The following is a 19992-nucleotide window of genomic DNA, read 5'->3' on the forward strand; positions in this document are numbered from 1 at the left end:
TTTACAATTAAAATTGACTCTTGAACAACATGGGCATGAACTGCACAAGTCTGTATTTACATATTTTATAAATACAGTATAGTACTAACTCTTCTCTTCCTTATGATTTTCTTAATAACATTTTCTTTTATCTAGATTACATTACTATAAGACTACAAGACGTAATACATGTGAGATGCAAAGTATATGTTAAATGGTTATGTTACCATTAAGGCTTCTGGCAAATAGTAGGCTATTAGCAGTTAAGTTTTTGTGAAGTTGAAAGTTATATGCACCCTATTTTCTACTGCATGCTGACAGGGATGGGTAGTGGTGGTCTGCCTCCTTAGTCCAATGTTGTTCAAATGCCAACTGTATATTTCTTTGTATGTACATTAGCACTTTGAATTATTCTGGAATAAGCATGTACATTTTTTCATAAAATAACATAGACAATGTTTTCTTTGTCATTCCTGGAAAAAAAAGGAGCTCAAATGAATTTCTAGCTTTGGTTACTCAGTAAATTTGTGTGTAAAAATAATGTTTCTGAATTTATTTTCTTAAAAAACATGGTAAATATACAGAGAGCTTTAAATTGTGCATTTATGCATCTAATAATGCATAAACTAATCATTTATGCATCTGATTAGTTGTGCAACTTGTTAAAGAAGATATATTGCAGGTATATAAAGGCATAGCTATGCCTCTTAATTTAAAGGGCTTTTGCAATCACATTATCACTCTAAAAACCTGCACAACAGGAAATTATTTTCTAAATAAGACATTGAGTTAACTGGATTTTCCTACTTAATTGAAAATAGTTGGCAACTTTATGGAGGTACATATATCTCTACAAAAGTAATAAAGTGTACTTGTAGCAAATTTTAATTGTAAGTATAATTATCTAAGTGATTATACCAATTTAGTGGTTCTTTTCTTTTGTTTTGTTTTGTTTTTAGATAGTGGGTTCTTTTTGCTAGTACAGTAACTTTGGTTTTGTTTTCCCAGCATAACGTTTTATTTTATATAATTAAATTAGTTGAGGGTAAAAAAGTGGGGAAACAATAACATTTTAACCAAAGCACATTTAATGCTAAGACATTTGGCCTTTAAAAACCATAAGCGTCTGGGTGGCTCAGTGGGTTGAAGCCTCTATCTTCAGCTCAGGTCATGATCTCAGTATCTTGGGATCAAGCCCCTCATCGGGTTCTCTGCTCAGGGGGGAGCCTGCTTCCCATCTCTCTCTGCCTGCCTCTCTGCCTACTTGTGATCTATCAAATAAATAAAAATTAAAAAGAAAAACACGAGATAATTTTTGAATGTCATGTAAGGTTTTGGTGCAGAAAGAAATGTGATACAGGAATAGATTGAGAATTTTAAAGTTATTAATTGCATTAAGTCACCAGGAAAGAGAATAATATGAAGAAGGAAAAGTGAACTGGTTAATGGGGATGGTGGGATAAAAGGCAATCATTTGTAATACTTCAAATGAGAACACAATTACTAGATAGCCAAGACATAGCCCTCAATGAGCTTTTCTATGACCAAAGAAAAAGTCAGGACAAAACTAAAAGCAACGTAATTTTGGATGCCTTAGCATTGCATGGATTAGCTCCTGGATTATTAGTCCAATGTTCTTATGTTGTTCATTTTTGTTGTCATCTCTCTGTGAGTATTTATTATCTGATCCTATAGTTTCCTACCTACTTAGCTCTATACAGTAGTTGATAGTTTCTCCACTTCCAAAGCTTAGCTCTATTTCCAGCCTCTCACTGCTGGCATCTCATTCCAATTAATCAATCATTGGATAATAAATTTCTACTTAGAATAATCATGTGAAACTCTCACATACACCATGTATTGGCCATTAGTTGACCCTAAGTATAATCAGTATGAATAAACTAGTAATCATGTAAAAGAGCTATTGTATATGATTGCCTAAAGATGGGTTAATCATGTATTGACCTTCAGGTTTTGTTGATTTTACCTCTATTCTATCTCCTGAAACTATGTCCATTCTCTTAACACTTCCTATATTTGGTCTTATCTGGTCCAGGTCTGTATCATCTCTCTTGATTACTACAATAGTCTCCCAATACATATTTTGTCTGTAATCTTTCCTTCTTATAATCCATGTATTTAGTTATTTCACTCTACCATTTTTAAATGGTTAAATGCTTAAAACGGCTTTTTCCTTGGGGTGCCTGGGTGGCTCAGTGGGTTAAAACCCTTGCCTTCGGCTCGAGTTGTGATCCCAGGGTCCTGGGATCGAGCCCCACATCAGTCTCTCTGCTCAGTGGGGAACCTGCTTCATCCTCTCTCTCTGTCTGCCTCTCTGCTTACTTGTGATCTCTGTCTGTCAAATAAATAAGTAAGAAAGTAAGTAAGTAAATAAATAAATAAATAAAATCTTTAAACAAACAAATGTCTTTTTCCAAAGTATTCTGTGGTGCACAAGTTCCATGAGATATTAATAGGGATTTTCCTCTTGTGTCACTCTCCTCCTTGAGAAATAAACAAATGTAATAAAACAGTATGCATTGTTTTAATACTTAATTATTAATTAATATAATTAATAATGATAAATTTATTTGGGAAAACAAAGCTAAATAAAATTAAGTTCATTTTATTTCTTTCTATATCCTTTGTTATCTTCATGTGTAACAGGAATCTCTTAAGTGAGGCAATAAATGTGGCATTTTTCAAAATGATCATCTCTATTTAGATCCCGTGATAAAAGTATTACATGAAATACACCTCATTAAATGCAGCTTAAAAGATAAATTCTAATCTCTTTAATATTTCATTCAAAGCATTTTCAGCCTTTACTCTCAATATACCTCTGTAGGCATCTCGGTGTCTTTAATTGCTTCCTCATATCTGAACATTGCATCCACTTTTCTCTGACTCTTATTTTTTCCCTTGAAATTTTATTAGTCCCCTTAGTCATTAAAAAATATTCTTATCAGGCACCTGGGTGGCTCAGTGGTTTATGCCTCTGCCTTTGGCTCAGGTCATAATCTCAGGATCCTGGGATTGAGGCCCACATGGGGCTCTCTGCTCAGCAGGAAGCCTGCTTCCCCCTCTCCCTCTGCCTGCCTCTCTGCTACTTGTGATTTTTTTCTGTGTGTCAAATAAATAAAATCTTTAAAAAAAGAAATATTCTTATCATGCTTCCAGACAAAGCTTGCATATTACTTGTCAGTACTTTTAAATGTTTCCAGTATTGTGGACAAAAATATTTATACATAATTTGTATGTTCATAATTACTATTTCAGTTTCATCTTATTTTAATATAATTATTTTCCATTTATGCTTTGTTTCTCTTTTAAATCAAATGAAAATATGTTTTGTCTATTTTTGTTTATCTTTTTTTAATTATTTTTTTTAAAAAGTGCTTTGAAAATCCAGGTATTAATCCCTTGTTTGTTATATAAGCTAAATAGTTTCTTAGAGTGTGTGTCTAGTACTTAAATGTTTATGATATTTTTCTCATAAAGATAATTAAAATACTTCTGTTGTCCTTTTTCCTTTAAGAAATATGGAATTTATGACTTGAATAAGAATGCACCCCACTCAAATCATACAGCAGTCTGCCCCCTCCACTAATTTTTCTTCCAAATGTTAATAGATTTGCCATGTATACTTAGCATTTTAACATATCTGAAGTTTATGATATCATGTAGTAACCTAAGTTATTTTTAATGGAAAGCAAGTTGTCCCAAGGTCATTTGTTAAGTAACCTATCCTTTTGTCATTGGTTTGGGGTTTATTTAGTATTTATCCTACTTTGAGTGCACTGTGATTTTTGGGGTTGTAGACTGAAGTATTCATTAATGTGGAAATATTTGTCTTCTTTTAAAAAGTGTTGAATTTTGTTTGTCAAGCTGTCACTTGACTAGTAGTCTGTTTTGATATCACTTAATGATTTTATGCTTTGTTGGGGGTGGTGTAGAGTAGCTCTTATTCTGTTGTGTGGTCCTTACTCTTAAGATATTATGTTTTTGACACCTCAGGAGATGTGTGTATTGATCAAATTTACTTTATTTTTTAAATGGGATGAAAGAGAGCTAAGTCCTTTATTTGTTAGAATGTTGTACATACTATATCCATTTTAGTGATTTTAGCATTTCACCACCATTTTTAACTTTTCCTTTCAACGTGTAAGATAAGATAGTAGTTTTAGCCTAATTTTTCTTTTACCACCCAAATTCAATTTCTAAGACTCCCAAGGGATAATATTGGGTGCTCTTTATTTTAAAATGTACATGAGGGGCACCTCAGTGGCTTAGTTAAGTGTCCAACTCTTGATTTTTGGCTCAGGTCATGATCTCAGGCTTGTGAAGTTGAGCCATGGTCAGGCTCTGCACTGAGCATGGAGCCTCCTTAAGATTCATTCTCTCTCTCTCCCTCTCTCTCTCTCTCCCTCTGTCCTTACCCCCCAGTCCATGCTCTCTCTTTCAGAATTTTTTAAATTAAAAAAGTTTTAAAAATGTACATTATGATTCAGCTATATTGTTCTAATTATGCATTTTTATTGGCATTTTGATGATTATTTCTTATCTATTTTATAATCTAGGTTGTTTAAAATTTTGCTTGAGTTTACCTTATAGTAATACTTTCAGAGTGAGTCTGTCATAGAGTTTTTGCAGACTTTCACATCTAATTCCTTATAAAAGTTATTTAAGTTCTCCTGGCATTAGTTTTCAAACGTGTAACATGGGCACGAAGCAGTTGTAGATCGAATATGAGATCAAGTAGAAGAGCACCTGCCACGTTATATGTCCTTAATAGAGGTTAGCTGTTATTATCATGTTATGTTATGTCACAATTTTAAGTTTATTATATTATCATCCTAAATATAGTCAGAAGCATGATAACTGAAGGAAATTTTTTTATTTGGAAACCTTTATCACTTAGAAAAAGAATAAATTGTAGGTTAAAATACCAACAATAACTTTTGTATTTTAGGAACATCTTTTTCTAAATCCTACATATTTAAGGCATGTTAAGTGATGACTAAAGTTTTAACTGTTTCCTTTTTTAAAAAAAAAAATTGTTTCATTTTATTTTTCTAAAAGAAGTTTCTCTTGTGGACTTCATGCCATCACAAATAACACTGATCAGTAATTTTGCATTTAGCTTATTTTATGTTTTGATGTTTAATGGAAACAGAAACAGAATTTGTTTTCTAATTTATTAATGATAAAATATTAATCTCTTCAGGAGGAATCAATATCTTACCAAATCTTTAATATATCATACCATATTATCATGATATCCATACAAGGAAAATGAAAGAAGGTGAATTTTGTGGCTGATGAGTGACCTAGGTTATTAATCCCAACTTCTTTACTTCCCCAACAGTTTCATATACATCTTGTCCTCTGACAATACCAATTTTATCAACATTATTTACCTGGTGGAGTAAGCTAAACTTTGTTCCTGAAGGTGCTGAGTCCTTACTGCTCCTCCTATATTGAATGGAGTGCCAAAACTGATCTTTAACACTGGATATAGGATTGCTAAGTGGCATTGCAGTCAGTCTTCAGGTTTCCAGACATATTTCTCATTAACCACATTTTACAACCAGCACAATTTCTTTCCTTAGTAATTGGGACTAATCACCCTACTGACAGAGTAACCTTTTGCCTCCCTATTGATAACCCTCTTGCCTCCCTCTTACCTACCCAGTGTCACGGGGAGCCTAAAGCTGGTCAGGAGAAAATTTACACTTGAAAATAGATTGCCAAAACTTTAGTGTTCACTGTTAGTAATTGTAAGCAAGAAGTCCATGTATTATCAGAGTGATAATTTTCTTTAAAAGATTTTATTTATTTATTTGACAGACAGAGATCACAAGTAGGCAGACAGGCAGGCAGAGAGAGAGGAGGAAGCAGGCTCCCTGCTGAGCAGAGAGCCCGATGCAGAGCTCGATCCCGAAACCCTGAGATCATGACCTGAGCCAAAGGCAGAGGCTTAACCCAGGTGCCCCAGAGTGATAATTTTTTAAAAGACCACTTAAATCAGGCCCATCTATAAAGCAGATCATAATTTCGCCATCCCTGATAATGGATCATGGTCTCTTTGCAAGGTCTGTGGTATTCATGAAAAATGATCCCTACTTTCTGGAATTCATAGTCTTAAATGACTCTCTCTGCTTGAGTACAAGAAGGACCTTAGACTTGAGTCTTCGTGATAGAATATGGCAAAATTATGCAATATTTCTCTTATGATTATGTTATGTTATGTAAAATGCCGTCTTGCATTAAGATTCTCTCTAGAGATCCTCTGGGCTGACTTGATGAAGAAAGCAGCCCTAGTGAGGAGACATGTGTGGAAGAGAATTATAGATGGCTGCTAGAAATTGTGGGTGGCCGTTAAGAGTTGCAGGTGCCCTCCAAGACCTAAAAATGACCTCTAGGAAAAGCATCATCTAGAAGAAAGTCAGCAAGTAGGGTGCCTGGGTGGCTCAGTCATTAAGCTTCTGCCTTTAGCTCAGGTCATGATACCAGGGTCCTGGGATTCTGCCCCGCACTGGGGGCTCCCTGCTCTGCGGGAAGCCTACTTCTCCCTCTCCCACACCCACTCCCACTGTTCGTCTTCCCTCTCTCTGTGTGTCTCTCTTTTTCAAATAAATAAATAAATTATTAAAAAAAGAAAGAAGAAAGAAAGAAAGTCAGTCAGCAAGAAGCCTGGTCCTTAGTTCTACAGATACAAGTAAATGAATTTTGCTAACACCCTGAGTGAACTTGAATGCAGATTCTTCCCCAGTTGAGCCTCAAGTCAATAGCTCATCCTGGCCAACACCTTTACTGTAGCCTTCTGATATCCTGATTGGAGGTCCAAAACCATGTCTTGACTCCTGACACACATGAACAGGATTGTTTAAAGCTGTTACTTTTGTGGTCATTAGTTACAATCAAGAGATAACTAATATAAGGCCCTAGGTACTGGTTGAAGTAGAAGTGTTAATAGAGCAGAAATAGATTCCAGGGAGTATAGCCACATATTCATGCAATTTACTTCTGGAGCTGCTAAGGCCCATTCTCATATATAACATTTCCATATGAAGATAGAATGCTAGTGCGCACATTCTTTTCAATGATTTCGTAAACCATAATGGGCTAGTCAGTTCACAGTTGCCTCCTGGCCAGGATCCAGTCTTTCCTAAGACCCAGTGGTAAACCAGGAGATGATTCTCAAATTGAGAATGTTTATTGGAAGAACTATGATTTTGTTCATGAAGTCTTTCCTGGATGATAATTCTCTAATAGGCCCCAGGGCTCCTTTAACATACCTGGCAGCCATAGACACTTCTCCTAATGTTTATTCTTCTGGATCATTAGGCTCCAGGAGCAGAACTGATTGTTCAACAGTTCAATCCTACAGGAGAGAGCTCTCTTGCTTTGGGCCTTGGTCAGAGCTGGTAGATTCACGAGTTTACTGGCAAACTGAGGGGTATAGAATACCTAAATATTGCACTCTATGTCTCCAACAAAAAAGCCCATCAAACCTTGTGTCTTTTTCTTAGTGGCAGGTGTCATAAGGTAAATCACTTAAGGTCTTTCACTTTAAAGGCAGTTTTTTAACATATTCAAACTTCTATACCCCTAGAACTTTCACCAATGTGATAGACACTTTAAATTCTGCAAGATTTTTCTCGCACTTCCTGGCAAGGAAGACATCTAGCATACCTGCTATTTCCTCCCCACCAGATCCAATGACCATAACGTCGCAGATGTCATGGAAACGTGTAATGTTTTATGGATATCATGGTGATAAAAGTTCTTACACATTGTAAGGAGAAGAATAGTTGTCATTTCCCTGTGGTAAGACATTGAAATGATGCTCCCATTAGAAATTAAATAAATTCTTATTTTCTTAATAATGATGATTGAAAGAAAAAGTGTTCTGTCAGGTTGACAGCTGCATACTAACTGCCAGGGTTGTGTTGATTTTTCTTTCTAAAAATATCACATCTGGAATATATTCTATAATTATCATCACTCCCTCATTATGTTTGTGATAATCTAGTCATTATTCAAGATCCATCTGGAATTTGTACCTACCAAATGAACAAATTAAGGTGGACTATAATAGAATCTCTACTCTTTCATGTTTTAATTTTTTTAAGATTTATTTATTTGATATATATAGAGAGAGCTTGCTAACAGGGGGAGAGGGAGAGAGAGGTAGAGGGAGAAAAAGAGAAAGAGGCTCCTCTGCTGAGGGCTGAGCTCAACACTGGGCTTGATCCCAAGGCCCTGAGATCATGACCTGAGCTGAAATCAAGAGTCCAGAGATTAATCCATTGAGCCACTCAGGTGCCCCTTTCATATTTTACATTTTTTAATGTGCGCTGATACCTGCAAATTCCTTATGAATACAGTATAGCTTTGAATTTACTACTATTGTAGATGTGTGGTGGTAGTTCAGTTGACACATTTGTGAGTCAGGAAACCTATAAAAGAATTGTGACAGTTTCTGAATGCATTTTTTTCCAACTGTGCATTCTGAGACCAGGAAAATAACTGCAGGTTGAATCCATCAGCCCACTGAGTGCACCAGAGTATGGACTCCAGCAAATACCAGCTCTGTTGCTTAGCTTTCATGGGCTTCCTCCCTATCTTGTGGATGTGGTGGCAGTTTAAATTTGCAAGTCACTTGCTTTAATTTAGGGATAATATTTAATTACTACTAAAATGTTTGGGTATTTTAAATTTTATAGTGGCTAGGACCTGATGTCTGGGGAAAACAGGGATAAATATTCCCATTACAGAAATGTGGCAGTTTTTCAGCGTTCACTCTTCAAAGTCTTTTAATCCATGAAGAAACTCTGAATCTCTGAGCTAATTTAGATAAAATAGCATAAAGAGAAAGTATAAAGTCCCACCATGATGACTCAATTCAGATTGCTACACAAAAGACCTATACTTTTTCTCATTAAAAAGACTAAGTAATAGGGGCGCCTGGGTGGCTCAGTGGGTTAAAGCCGCTGCCTTCAGCTCAGGTCATGATCCCAGGGTTCTGGGATCGAGCCTCGCATCGGGCTCTCTGCTCAGTGGGGTGCCTGCTTCCTCCTCTCTCTCTGCCTGCCTCTCTGCCTACTTGTGATCTCTGTCTGTCAAATAAATAAATAAAAATCTTAAAAAAAAAAAGACTAAGTAATAACTTAGTGGACTATCCATTTCATGCAGGCACTTCATGATAAAGTTTATTTTCCAGCAATATATATTATCAGTAACTAAAATCTACCAATCACCATTCCATTTCTATGATCATACTAAAGACCAGCAATTTTCTTTTCTTTTTTCTTTTTTCTTTCTTTCTTTTTTTTTTTTTTTAAACAAAGGATCAGATAGTAAATATTTTTGGCTTTGGAGAGCATATGGTCTTTCTCACAACTACTGGACTTCCATGTTGTGGCAAGAAAGCAACCATGAATAGTACATAAACAAATGGGTGTGTCTATATCCCAATAAAACTTTATTTACTGAAACTGATGGCAGGTTTGATTGGACACTGACAGTAGTCTTTGGTGACAGTAGAGTTCACATTGTCTTTAATACTAAAGCTTTATCATCTAGTACAATAATGCCATTGACATTGGAGAGCTCAATTCAATTGTGTCATCAGCACCTATAGTACTTACCAGGGAGCTTCAAAGGTATGCTGTTCTTTTCCTTGACAATAAATTTCATGATGGTAAAAAGAATGTTCCCTAGGCCATCTACCAATTATAGTTACACAGGTTGGCTATGATAGATCTGCTCTATCATGCCCATATACATAAGCATTTTTAATTCTTCTACAATATGACTAGGAAATGTTGGCATTACAGATTCTAGGATCCCTTTTAATTCAGGCTTCCATTAGCTCAATAGCTATTAGAGCCACTTCTCTGAATCCTGATTGAGTAGAAATACAGCATTTATTTTGCCTTAATCTGATATCCTTTGAATCTTTCTCTACAGGTGCTTCTCAGGTATTTACTATCCAAGTTCACAGATTATTATAAGTCTTTTGTTCTGTGGTACATCTTCTCAGAGCAGAATTTGCATTAATTAATCATTCATATATCAATTTCCAACTGCATTTCATATTAGAAACACTTTCAGATTTTATAGCATTTCCCATTCCCTCTGAGTAGTTGCTTCTCTTCCCAGATTTGGCATTTTTTCTTGTTGAGAACTTTCAGATTCTAAATATAATTTATTTGTCAACTGTTTCCATCATGTCCTCAATCATAATTTTATTTTTTTAAAGATTTTATTTTATTTTTAAAGATTTTATTTATTTATTTGAGAGAGAGACAGTGAGAGAGAACATGAGCGAGGAGAAGGTCAGAGAGAGAAGCAGACTCCCTGTGAGTTGGGAGCCCGATGCGGGACTTGATCCCGGGACTCCGGGATCATGACCTGAGCCGAAGGCAGTCATCCAACCTACTGCGCCACCCAGGCGTCCCTTTAAAGATTTTATTTATTTATTTCACAGACAGACATCACAAGTAGGCAGAGAGGCAGGCAGAGACAGAGAAGGAAGCAGGCTTCCTGCTGAGCAGAGAGCCTGATGCGGGGCTGGATCTGAGAACCCTGGGATCATGACCTGAGCTGAAGGCAGAGGCTTAACCCACTGAGCCACCCTGGCTTCCCCATAATTTTCTTTATTTTGAATTTAAAGTCCTTGAAAATATTTCAGATATTTCAATTTTTTTTAAATTTCAAATATTTAAAAATACTTTTAATTTAAATAGGTATATCTATAGATTATACATTTTAAAGTTTAGAAGAGGAAAACAACAAATTATTATTTATGTTTTACATGATTATTTATTATTAAAGGTAGATTTAATTTTTCAAGCAACATATTGCACCATACTGATACACATCTAATTCAAAAAAGTACTCTTTTTATTTTAAAAATATTGTTGGTTACTTTTCTTTTTTTAAGATTTTATTTATTTATTTGACAGAGAGAGTCACAGTGAGGGCAGGAACACAAGCAGGGGGAGTGAGAGAGGTAGAAGGAGACCTCCCAGCAAGGAGGGAGCTGGATGTGGGACTTGATCCCATGACCCAGGGATCATGACCTGAGTCGAAGGCAGATGCTTAATGACTGAGCTACCCAGCCACCCCTATTGATTTCATTTTTTATGTCTGGTATTTTATTGGAAATATATTTAGGGCTTTCAAATACATATTTTAGTTCTTTCCACAAACATTCTATAAATAGGTTTTAATGATACTCTATTTTATAGGTAAATTAATTGAGATTCAAAGTGCAGTAACTGATGGAGCCTAGAATATATATAGTTTTTCTCTAATTCATGAATTCTTCTTTTTTTTTAATTATTTTGTCTTACCAGTGTGTGTGTATGTGTGTTTCAATACTTCTGATAAAAAGCCATACTTAAAATTCCAATTTTTAAGACAAAATTGTACCCAGAAGCGACTTTAATGACTATATTCATTTTTCTTGTTTCTAAGTAGTAGCACCTGGTGCTTGAACTCTATCCCTTCTAATATTTCCTGGATCTAAACCTCTCTCGGGGGTTATTAAAGGATTTGAAATTAGTGTGTTTGTATAACTAGACATTCATTCTGAACACCAGTTTACTCTGCCATGCCGATATATGATGATGATGTTTCATTTGCTAGTGTTCTAATAATGCAAAGTTGATTCTTTAAATTTACTTATTTATTTTAAAATGTTTCCCTTTTCTTTTCTTTCTTTTTTGTTTTAAATTATGAAATATTAACTTTAGATGTAGAAGTTTCAAGTTTAAATAGGTATGCAATAATGTGTTTTCTTATCTGAGAATGTTTGCTTATTTCTTGATCTTTGAAATTTTTTACATAATAATTTGTAAAAATGGCTGTATGGATTTAAAATTGAAATGACATGTGCTTCATATAAAATATTTAAGCAAAAGGAAGGAATAAAATAGAAAAATTTTGACCAGAAATATTTTTACAAGTTACAATAAATATTTTGCTAATGGAAATTTAATATGAAGAGAAGTCTGCAGTGTACACTAAATTGTATGGCAAAAACAAATAGTTATTTTTCACTTAAATAACAGCATCTTTCACTACGTTCAGGTCTTGCCCAAGAATTATGTATCGGTAATTTCTTTATCTGGTATTATAGAAAGTTTTTTTGATTATTCCCTCAAAACAAAAGCTAACTTATTCAAGAGAAAAAAGAAAACTGCTTGCAAATTTATTTTTTTCATTTTAGTTCTACTCTTACATAGTGACATTAAAGATATAACAATAAGGCATGCCTGGGTGGCTCAGTCACTTAAGTGTCCACCTCTTGCTTCCAGCTCTCAAACATAATCTCAAGGTCCTAGGATCAAGCCCTCCACCCCCCCCCCCCGCCACCCCTGCCAACCAGGGCTCTGCACTTAGTGGGAAGTTACCAGGGTCCTAGGATAAAGACCCACTCCAGGCTCCCTGCTCAGCGGAGAGTCTGCTTTTCCCTTTCCCTCTGCTGCTTCCCCTGCTTGTGCTCTCTCTCAAGTAATAATAAAATCTTGAAGAAAAAAAGAATTCTAAGTATTCTGACATGGAAACCCTTTATTAAATCCTGAGTCAAAGTTCAAGGTCAAAGAGTTCTACTCAAGCCTGGTTTCAGGAAATGATTTATGAGAAAATGTGAAAGCACTATGACAATGACTTTATAGGAAGAAAATCAAGTCAAACCAACTTAACCAATTTTTCTGACAGAAAAAACAAACTTCAAGAAAAAAATAACTAGTTTTCAGATCTAATAGGGAGAAATTCAAAGAATTAGCACTTTTAAGGGAAAAGCTAGGCGTGAATAACAATTCTGGAAAAAAAAATAGTTTGGATCCTAGTTTCTAGCTCTCTGTTCTCTTGATTTATCCTTTTAGATTACTTTCAAGGTCTTTAGAAGAGGCCCACCTCTGTATTATAGTCAAGATTTGTTAGTATACCTTGATTATGGAAAAAAAGGTTCTACCTTGAGAATAATTATCTCTAAATAAATCTTGTCAAATTCTATGCCCTGTTTGATTTGCTGTCTGTGGTCTCACTAAATTCTAAAAATATATTACTATATGTCTTTCACTATTTCCTCTAATATCATGTCCAACCCAACTTGAGTGACTTGATGATAAACTATTACACTAAATTCTTTTCCTGATAACATATCCCAGGCTATGAAAATCTTAGTGAGGTATAAAACTTTCTGCCCTAAGTATGTTATTTGACTTGTAGGAAATTAAAATAAGGATCTGAATGTAGTCTTTATCCCCAACCCCCTTTAAGCCTATCTGGGGTCATTCTGCAGGACTGTTTCTAGTATCTTGATGTCAGGACACTATTCATGCAGTCTTGTACCAGACCAGAAATATCAGGATATCAGTGGGGCAGTTTTGATCTACTTGGTAACCTGTGCTCCTGACTTTATTCTCCATAACTTCCTCTAACCCAATAATGAAAAATTCATTCTAGATTTAAAAGTCCATCCTACAGGGAATTTTGTGACTTTTCTATTCAATGTGTTTGTCAATGTGTAGAAGGATGTTCTTGCCACGTATACCTGAGTCCGAATTCCTAAAATGTACTCTGGGAAATGACTGTATTCTGGAGTTGTAATGTGCAAACTTGTGAAAGGCAAACATGTGGTACAGCAAAATTTCTATTAGTTTTAAATATTTAAAGGAAATGGGTAAAGTCTGATGGAAATAACCATATTGGATAGACAAATATTGTAGGTAACAGAGAACACACATAATTTTAGTGGATTTAGATTTGTAAACTTGTCTGCAGTTCTTTTGGATTTTCTATGTGCACAAACATATCTTCTGGAAATAATAGCAATTATATATGTACTTGCTGGTCTAACTCTAATGGGCTTTATTTCTTCTTTCCTTTTTACATTACATGGTAAAGACCCTCTAGAAAAATGTTGAAGAGAGATAGTACTAACAAATTTCATTTTCAGTCTCAAGAAAGGAAGGTTTCCATTAAATATGGTTGCTATATGAATGAATTAGGTGGTTATATGATTGAAATGTGTTCCTTAATTAAGTACAACTTACTTATGATTCATTATACACTGTACATTTGATATACTTCTTTTTTATATACTTTTTTCTTTTCTTTTCTTTTCTTTTTTTTTAAAGAGAACTAGGGGAGCAGAAGAGGCAGAGGGAAGGAGAAATAATCTTAAACAGACTCCACACCTAGTGTGGAGCCCAATGCAGGCCTCAATCTCATGACCCTAAGATCATGACCTAAACCAAAATCAAGAATCCGACACCTAACCAACTGAGCCCCCTAGAAGCCCCATATATACATTTATTTTTTACATACAGTTTATCTTTAGTTGATAGTGTTTTGCTTAGGATTTTTGCAAGTATGTTTAGAAGAGAGAATGGCCATTAATTTTCTTTCCTTGTAACATCCTTTCCAAGTTTTGTTCCCATGGTATATTTGCTTCATTAAATGAGTTGGAGGAAGGGTTTTGGGTTTTTTTTATTATTAATTAATTTATTTTCAGAAAAACAGTATTCATTATTTTTTCACCACACCTAGTGTTCCATGCAATCCGTGCCCTCTATAATACCCACCACCTGGTACCCCAACCTCCCACCCCCCCCACCACTTCAAACCCCTCAGGTTGTTTTTCAGAGTCCATAGTCTCATGATTCACCTCCCCTTCCAATTTACCCCAACTCCCTTCTCCTCTCTAACACCCCTTGTCCTCCATGCTATTGGTTCTTTTTAACTGGGAACTTTTAAGAACTTGTTTTACTGTTGATGGATAGTGAATCTTTAATTTTTGTCTTGATGTCTTTAACACATTTTTGAAAACTCTTGGCCATTATGTCTTCAGATGGCTTTTGCCCTATCATGCCTTTCCCTGTTTTTAAGACTACAATTATATGAATATTGTAATTTCTTACCATGTTTCATTTGCTTCAGAAACTGTTTATCTTTTTATCTCAACATTTCAGTTTCAATATTTTCTATTTATTTTTCAGCTTATGTTTTCCTCACCTGCATGCATTCTGCAAGTTCAGTTCCTCTATCAAAATCTTGAGGTCAATTATTATATGTGCACTTGATTTTTTTATATCACTTAATGTTCTTGATATTTTCCAGTTTGTCATCTATATTAAAACATAAAATATTTTATTATTAAGTTCTAATAAATAATACTTTAAATATATTAATATTAATCAAATATATTTAATGTAAAAATATAGAATATATTTAATATAAAATATAAATATATTTAATTAAATATTAAAATATTTATTTTTATTTTTTAAAGAAATATATTTTATTTTTAAATATTTTGTTATTAAAGTACTATATTAAAATATAGTAATGATGGTTATTTTCACATCCATAACTAATTGTGATCTTTCTATTCAGAGATACATCTGTAGGACCTTGGAGCCTGTTTCTATTGTCTTGTTTTTCTCCCTAGGTCTAGTTTATTTATAGACCTGCTTTTATTTTTTACCTTAATGTCAAGCACTACATACATACACAAGAAATCAGAGTTTCTATGAGGTTATCTTTTTCTAAAGGGGTTTATTTTGACTGTTTGCTGACATTTAGATTAGATCACATTAATGCACTCAGAGACTTCATTGATTCAGATCTAAGTTTCTATCTTTATTTTATCTGTCAATTTCCATTTCCCTTGACTCTTAGGATAGAACCCTTAAGGGAGTTCAGCTGAGAGCCTGTGTATTTACGAGGGCCAGTCATCTTTCCTGGTCCTTGAATTCAAATTTTTATCTTTCAAGTTCTATTTAACTTTTCAATCTCCAATAAACCATTTTCTGCTTGCCTGGTGGTGCTTAAGAATCACAAATATCTCTGGGGAAAGTGCACAATGACAGCCTTCCCAAACTTTCCTCCTTTATGGCCCCTCATTTTCTCTCAAGTTCTGGCTACCTTTGGAGCCCATAATTCCAATATCTATCTTTTCATCCAAACCCCATGATACTATTGACTGTGGCATTAAGCTGAGTTTCTCAGATTCTCACCTTGCGCTGCTTATAATTAGTAAATACCTTTAGAGGGAAAGAAGAAGCAGTGTAGAATTTTGAGCTGACTTCCATGATTTTTTCTTTATTCTAAGATCTTGGTCTTTCAAGTCCTGGTTGTCTTAGTAGCTATTATTAAATTCATTTAGTTATTTTGATAGCATATGTAACATTTTTTCCTGGTGTTCTCAGTGAAGGGCTTAGTCAGCTACAAGTTACTGCCCTGTGATTAGAAGAGTAATTCTCCATACTTTCTGTCTTAAAATAAGCTACTTCACTATTATTGTTATATATCTAATTCATTTTAATTTTTAAAGTTATAAGGATTTAATTAGCATGGCATCAGAATACTTGATTCATTCTTCTGGCCTATCATGCATATATTTAGAGTCTTCTCCTTAATATACAGTATGGTATTTTAAAGCCTTCATTGTGAAACAGTCTATGATAGTAATGGATTTAATAGCCAAACTTAAGTATCATGAATGTTTCAAAATTTTAAAATTTATCGCATATACATTCATATATATGGTTAAAATATTTGTTAGTACTGAGCTCCTATGTTTTACATATTTTTTAAATTAGTTGGGTATGGAATATGAAACTCAATAATTTACTTTTTAATTTGTTGCCAATCTTTTTTACAAACCATGTCTCATAATTTCTTATCATGAAAATCACCTACTTCTGTAAAGGAACATTTATATAACCTCACAGGAATCGTAATTTAGAATAGTATAATTAGATGATCCACCTCAATTTCAAATGGATTAAATTAACTTTTTATTAGTAATCAATTTTAGAAGAGGCATGTTAGTAATTTACTATTTCTGTTACTTTCTCAGGTTTTTAAACTTAATATCCTACTAAATATAGATAACCCATCTTTTAAATCATTTTTAAACTAGAAAAAAAGATAATTAATAATTCATTTGTTGCTTCCTAGAGCAAATTATTTCACCCAAAATAGATTTTTCTGACTTACATTAATAATGGTTAACCTAAGAAGACATGCACTGATTTTCCCCATAAAATTCTAAAATTCTGTATTGTTTTGGACAATTCCTAGCACTTTATAAACACCATCTTTTTTGTGTGTGATTTGTAGGCTGACAGCAACTAGCCACTCATTGACCCCTCAAAGTGATATGGACTCCAGTAGCTCTGAAGAATTCTATCAGGCTGTTCACCATGCTGAGCAAACCTTCAGAAAAATGGAAAGTTACTTGAAACAACAACAACTCTGTGATGTTATCCTGATTGTCGGGAACCGAAAAATACCTGCACACAGGTACAGTAACCTGTCTTTATTGGATAAATGGATATGTTTAGAAGTGATGGTCTGGTATATAGAGTGTAAAACCTTCTATGATTAGAGAATTAATAATCCATTCTTTGTGGCACGATAAAACTTTACATTTTTAAAAGATTTTTATTTATATGACACAGAAAGAGGCAGCAAGAGAGGGAATACAAGCCAGGAGAGTGGGAGAGGGAGTAGCAGTGTCCCTGCTAAGCAGGGAGTCAGGTGCAGGGCTCAATCCCAGGATCCTGGGACCATGACCTGAGCCCAAGGCAGACACTTAACAACTGAGCCACATAGACACCCCAAAATGGGTACTGGGATTTGAATTTCATATACTTTTCACATGTCATGGAATATATTCATCCTTTAATTTTTCCCACCATTAGAAATGTAACATCTGTTCTTAGCTTGTGGGTTATGCAATAGGCAGCAGGCCAGATTTGGTCTATAGGCCATAATTTGCTGATCCCTATGTTAAAGGACTCAATATTTCAGGCCTTTGATTCATAGAAGAAAGAAGGGGGTTCAAATGCAATTTGAAATATTTTGACTTTGATATTTTGTTTTGAATTTCCAGGTAATCTATCATATAATAAATATGATATGCATGATACTTTATTATAAAAATATTTTGTCTGTGTGTTCCCATGTGTTTATTCATTAAGTGACTGTTATGCTATCAAATGTTGTCAGGCTCAGAGATTAGATGATCAAAAAATCACTGAGAATCAAAGTTAAGATTTTCCAATAAGAACATCAAGAACAACTTGCTATTCCATCTATTAACACATGCCATTTTTCATAATGCTATTATTTAAATGCAAAGAATAATGAAGCATACAGGTAAATTGGCAGAATTCTAAATCACAAATGTATCCTACTAAGTTTTGTCAAATGATCATAGCTACATTTATTTATAGTAGTTGAGAATCTATATTTTTAAGGGAGCTTGAATTATTTTTCTTTTACTCCTTATTTCTTTTGTGGGAAGAATTACAGTGCCATTTTAAGTAATCTCTTTTCATAAATAAAGCAAATATAAATACCTCAAAAATGAAACTTCCTCTACCTAGTCTTGATAAACACTAAGTGGAAATCCATTTTAACCTAGGAGAATGTACTTAAGATCTGAAATGAGATATATGTTTCTGCCACAATTAAAAAAAATTTGGTTTTCTTGGGTATATATGATTTGTTTCAACTAGGAAATTTAAAGTATTTCATGTTGGGGCGCCTGGGTGGCTCAGTGGCTAAGCCTGCCTTTGGCTCAGGTCCTGATTCTGGAGTCCCTGCATCCAGCCCTTTGACAGGCTCCCTGCTCAGCAGGGAGTCTCCTTCTCCCTCTGCCCCATACCCTTCTCCTGTGTTTTCTCTCTCTCTTCAATAAATAAGTTAAAAAAAGTATTTCATGTTGACATCTTTATTTTGCATTTATTAATTTAAAAAAATTTATAACATACTAATATGATTCTTATGGTCCAATATATTTGAAAAATAATATGCTTTTAAACATCCCTTATGTATTTATGATTTATAATTCTAGGTTACAAGAACTAAACATCCAATTATTTTGTGCATTAATTTCTGACTACTTCACTTATGAAAATTCATTAAATTTGATTTTTTACTTGTTTTTCTATTTTTTATTTTGAAATTACAATTGAGAAAATAATTTAATTTTGATACTTATTATTTTATTATTTTAAATAGTTGAATATATAGGCAAATAGCCTTAGACTACCCTGATGTATGTTATTATTATTAATGCTAGTGAATTGGTAGAAAGTGTAAGTTATCAACATATAAAAAATATTTTCAGTGTACTCCTCTTTCCTATATGTTTTTTTAATTTAAATTTTATTATTTAGATAGTGTATGTACATCTAAGTGCTAACTATTAAAAACATTCCTGAAGAATTAAGCTATATTTCTGTTATGATAGCAATATTAAAATGTGAAAGTGAATTTGATACACAAGAAATGCATAGGAGGGAACATTTAACATTGAAAAACTAATGTAGGTCTAGTAGGGTTCAAAACATCAGTTAACTATGGCAACAATTCTAATAATATACTATCCACCTGCATTTTCAAATATTTCTATGACAGTGCATTATTATCGGCAGAAAGCCATTAACAAATAGTCATTATTATTGAGATATTCAATGTTGTAATATTTGTGGCAAATATGCAAATTATCCTGAAATCTCATCTTAATAGCATCTAGTTAAAAATTCTATTGTAAAAGATATTCTTAATTTGAGAGTGTAAATAAATTTACCTCATTTAACTTATAAATTGGTTAAATAATTATGTGTGCGTGTGTGTGTGTGTGTGTGTGTGTGTGTGTGTGTAAAAAGACAGAGGGACTCAATCAACTCAAAAGTATATTAGCACATCAAATGCTCATTAATATTTTAAAAGAGCAGTGTTTCATGTAATTTACATAATCTTATTTTATAGCCTTATATTGGTAGTAATTTAATATTTCTCATTTGAAGTATTTTTAATCAGTATACTGAACAATTCTCTCATGTTAATTATATTCTACATTGTTTTCTTTGTTATTCTTTTTATCTAGATTTTTAATATTATTTTCTAAATAACTTAATTATACAAGTTATTTTATAATAATCAAGATGACTAAGAAATAAACTTGCTTGTTAC

At 33.8% G+C, this 19992-nt stretch overlaps 1 protein-coding gene across 1 annotated transcript in view; it reads left to right on the top strand.

Annotated features, from left to right (window-relative positions):
• Window positions 1–19992, top strand: part of KLHL1 (kelch like family member 1) — a 396676-nt gene that overhangs the window by 117127 nt on the left and 259557 nt on the right. The window contains 1 exon segment of the mRNA XM_032315139.1: window positions 17128–17310. Within this exon segment, the coding sequence (XP_032171030.1) occupies window positions 17128–17310 (183 nt within the window).

The sequence above is a fragment of the Mustela erminea genome, chromosome 15 (genome assembly GCF_009829155.1).
Source record: "Mustela erminea isolate mMusErm1 chromosome 15, mMusErm1.Pri, whole genome shotgun sequence".
NCBI classification, from domain to species: Eukaryota; Metazoa; Chordata; class Mammalia; order Carnivora; family Mustelidae; genus Mustela; species Mustela erminea.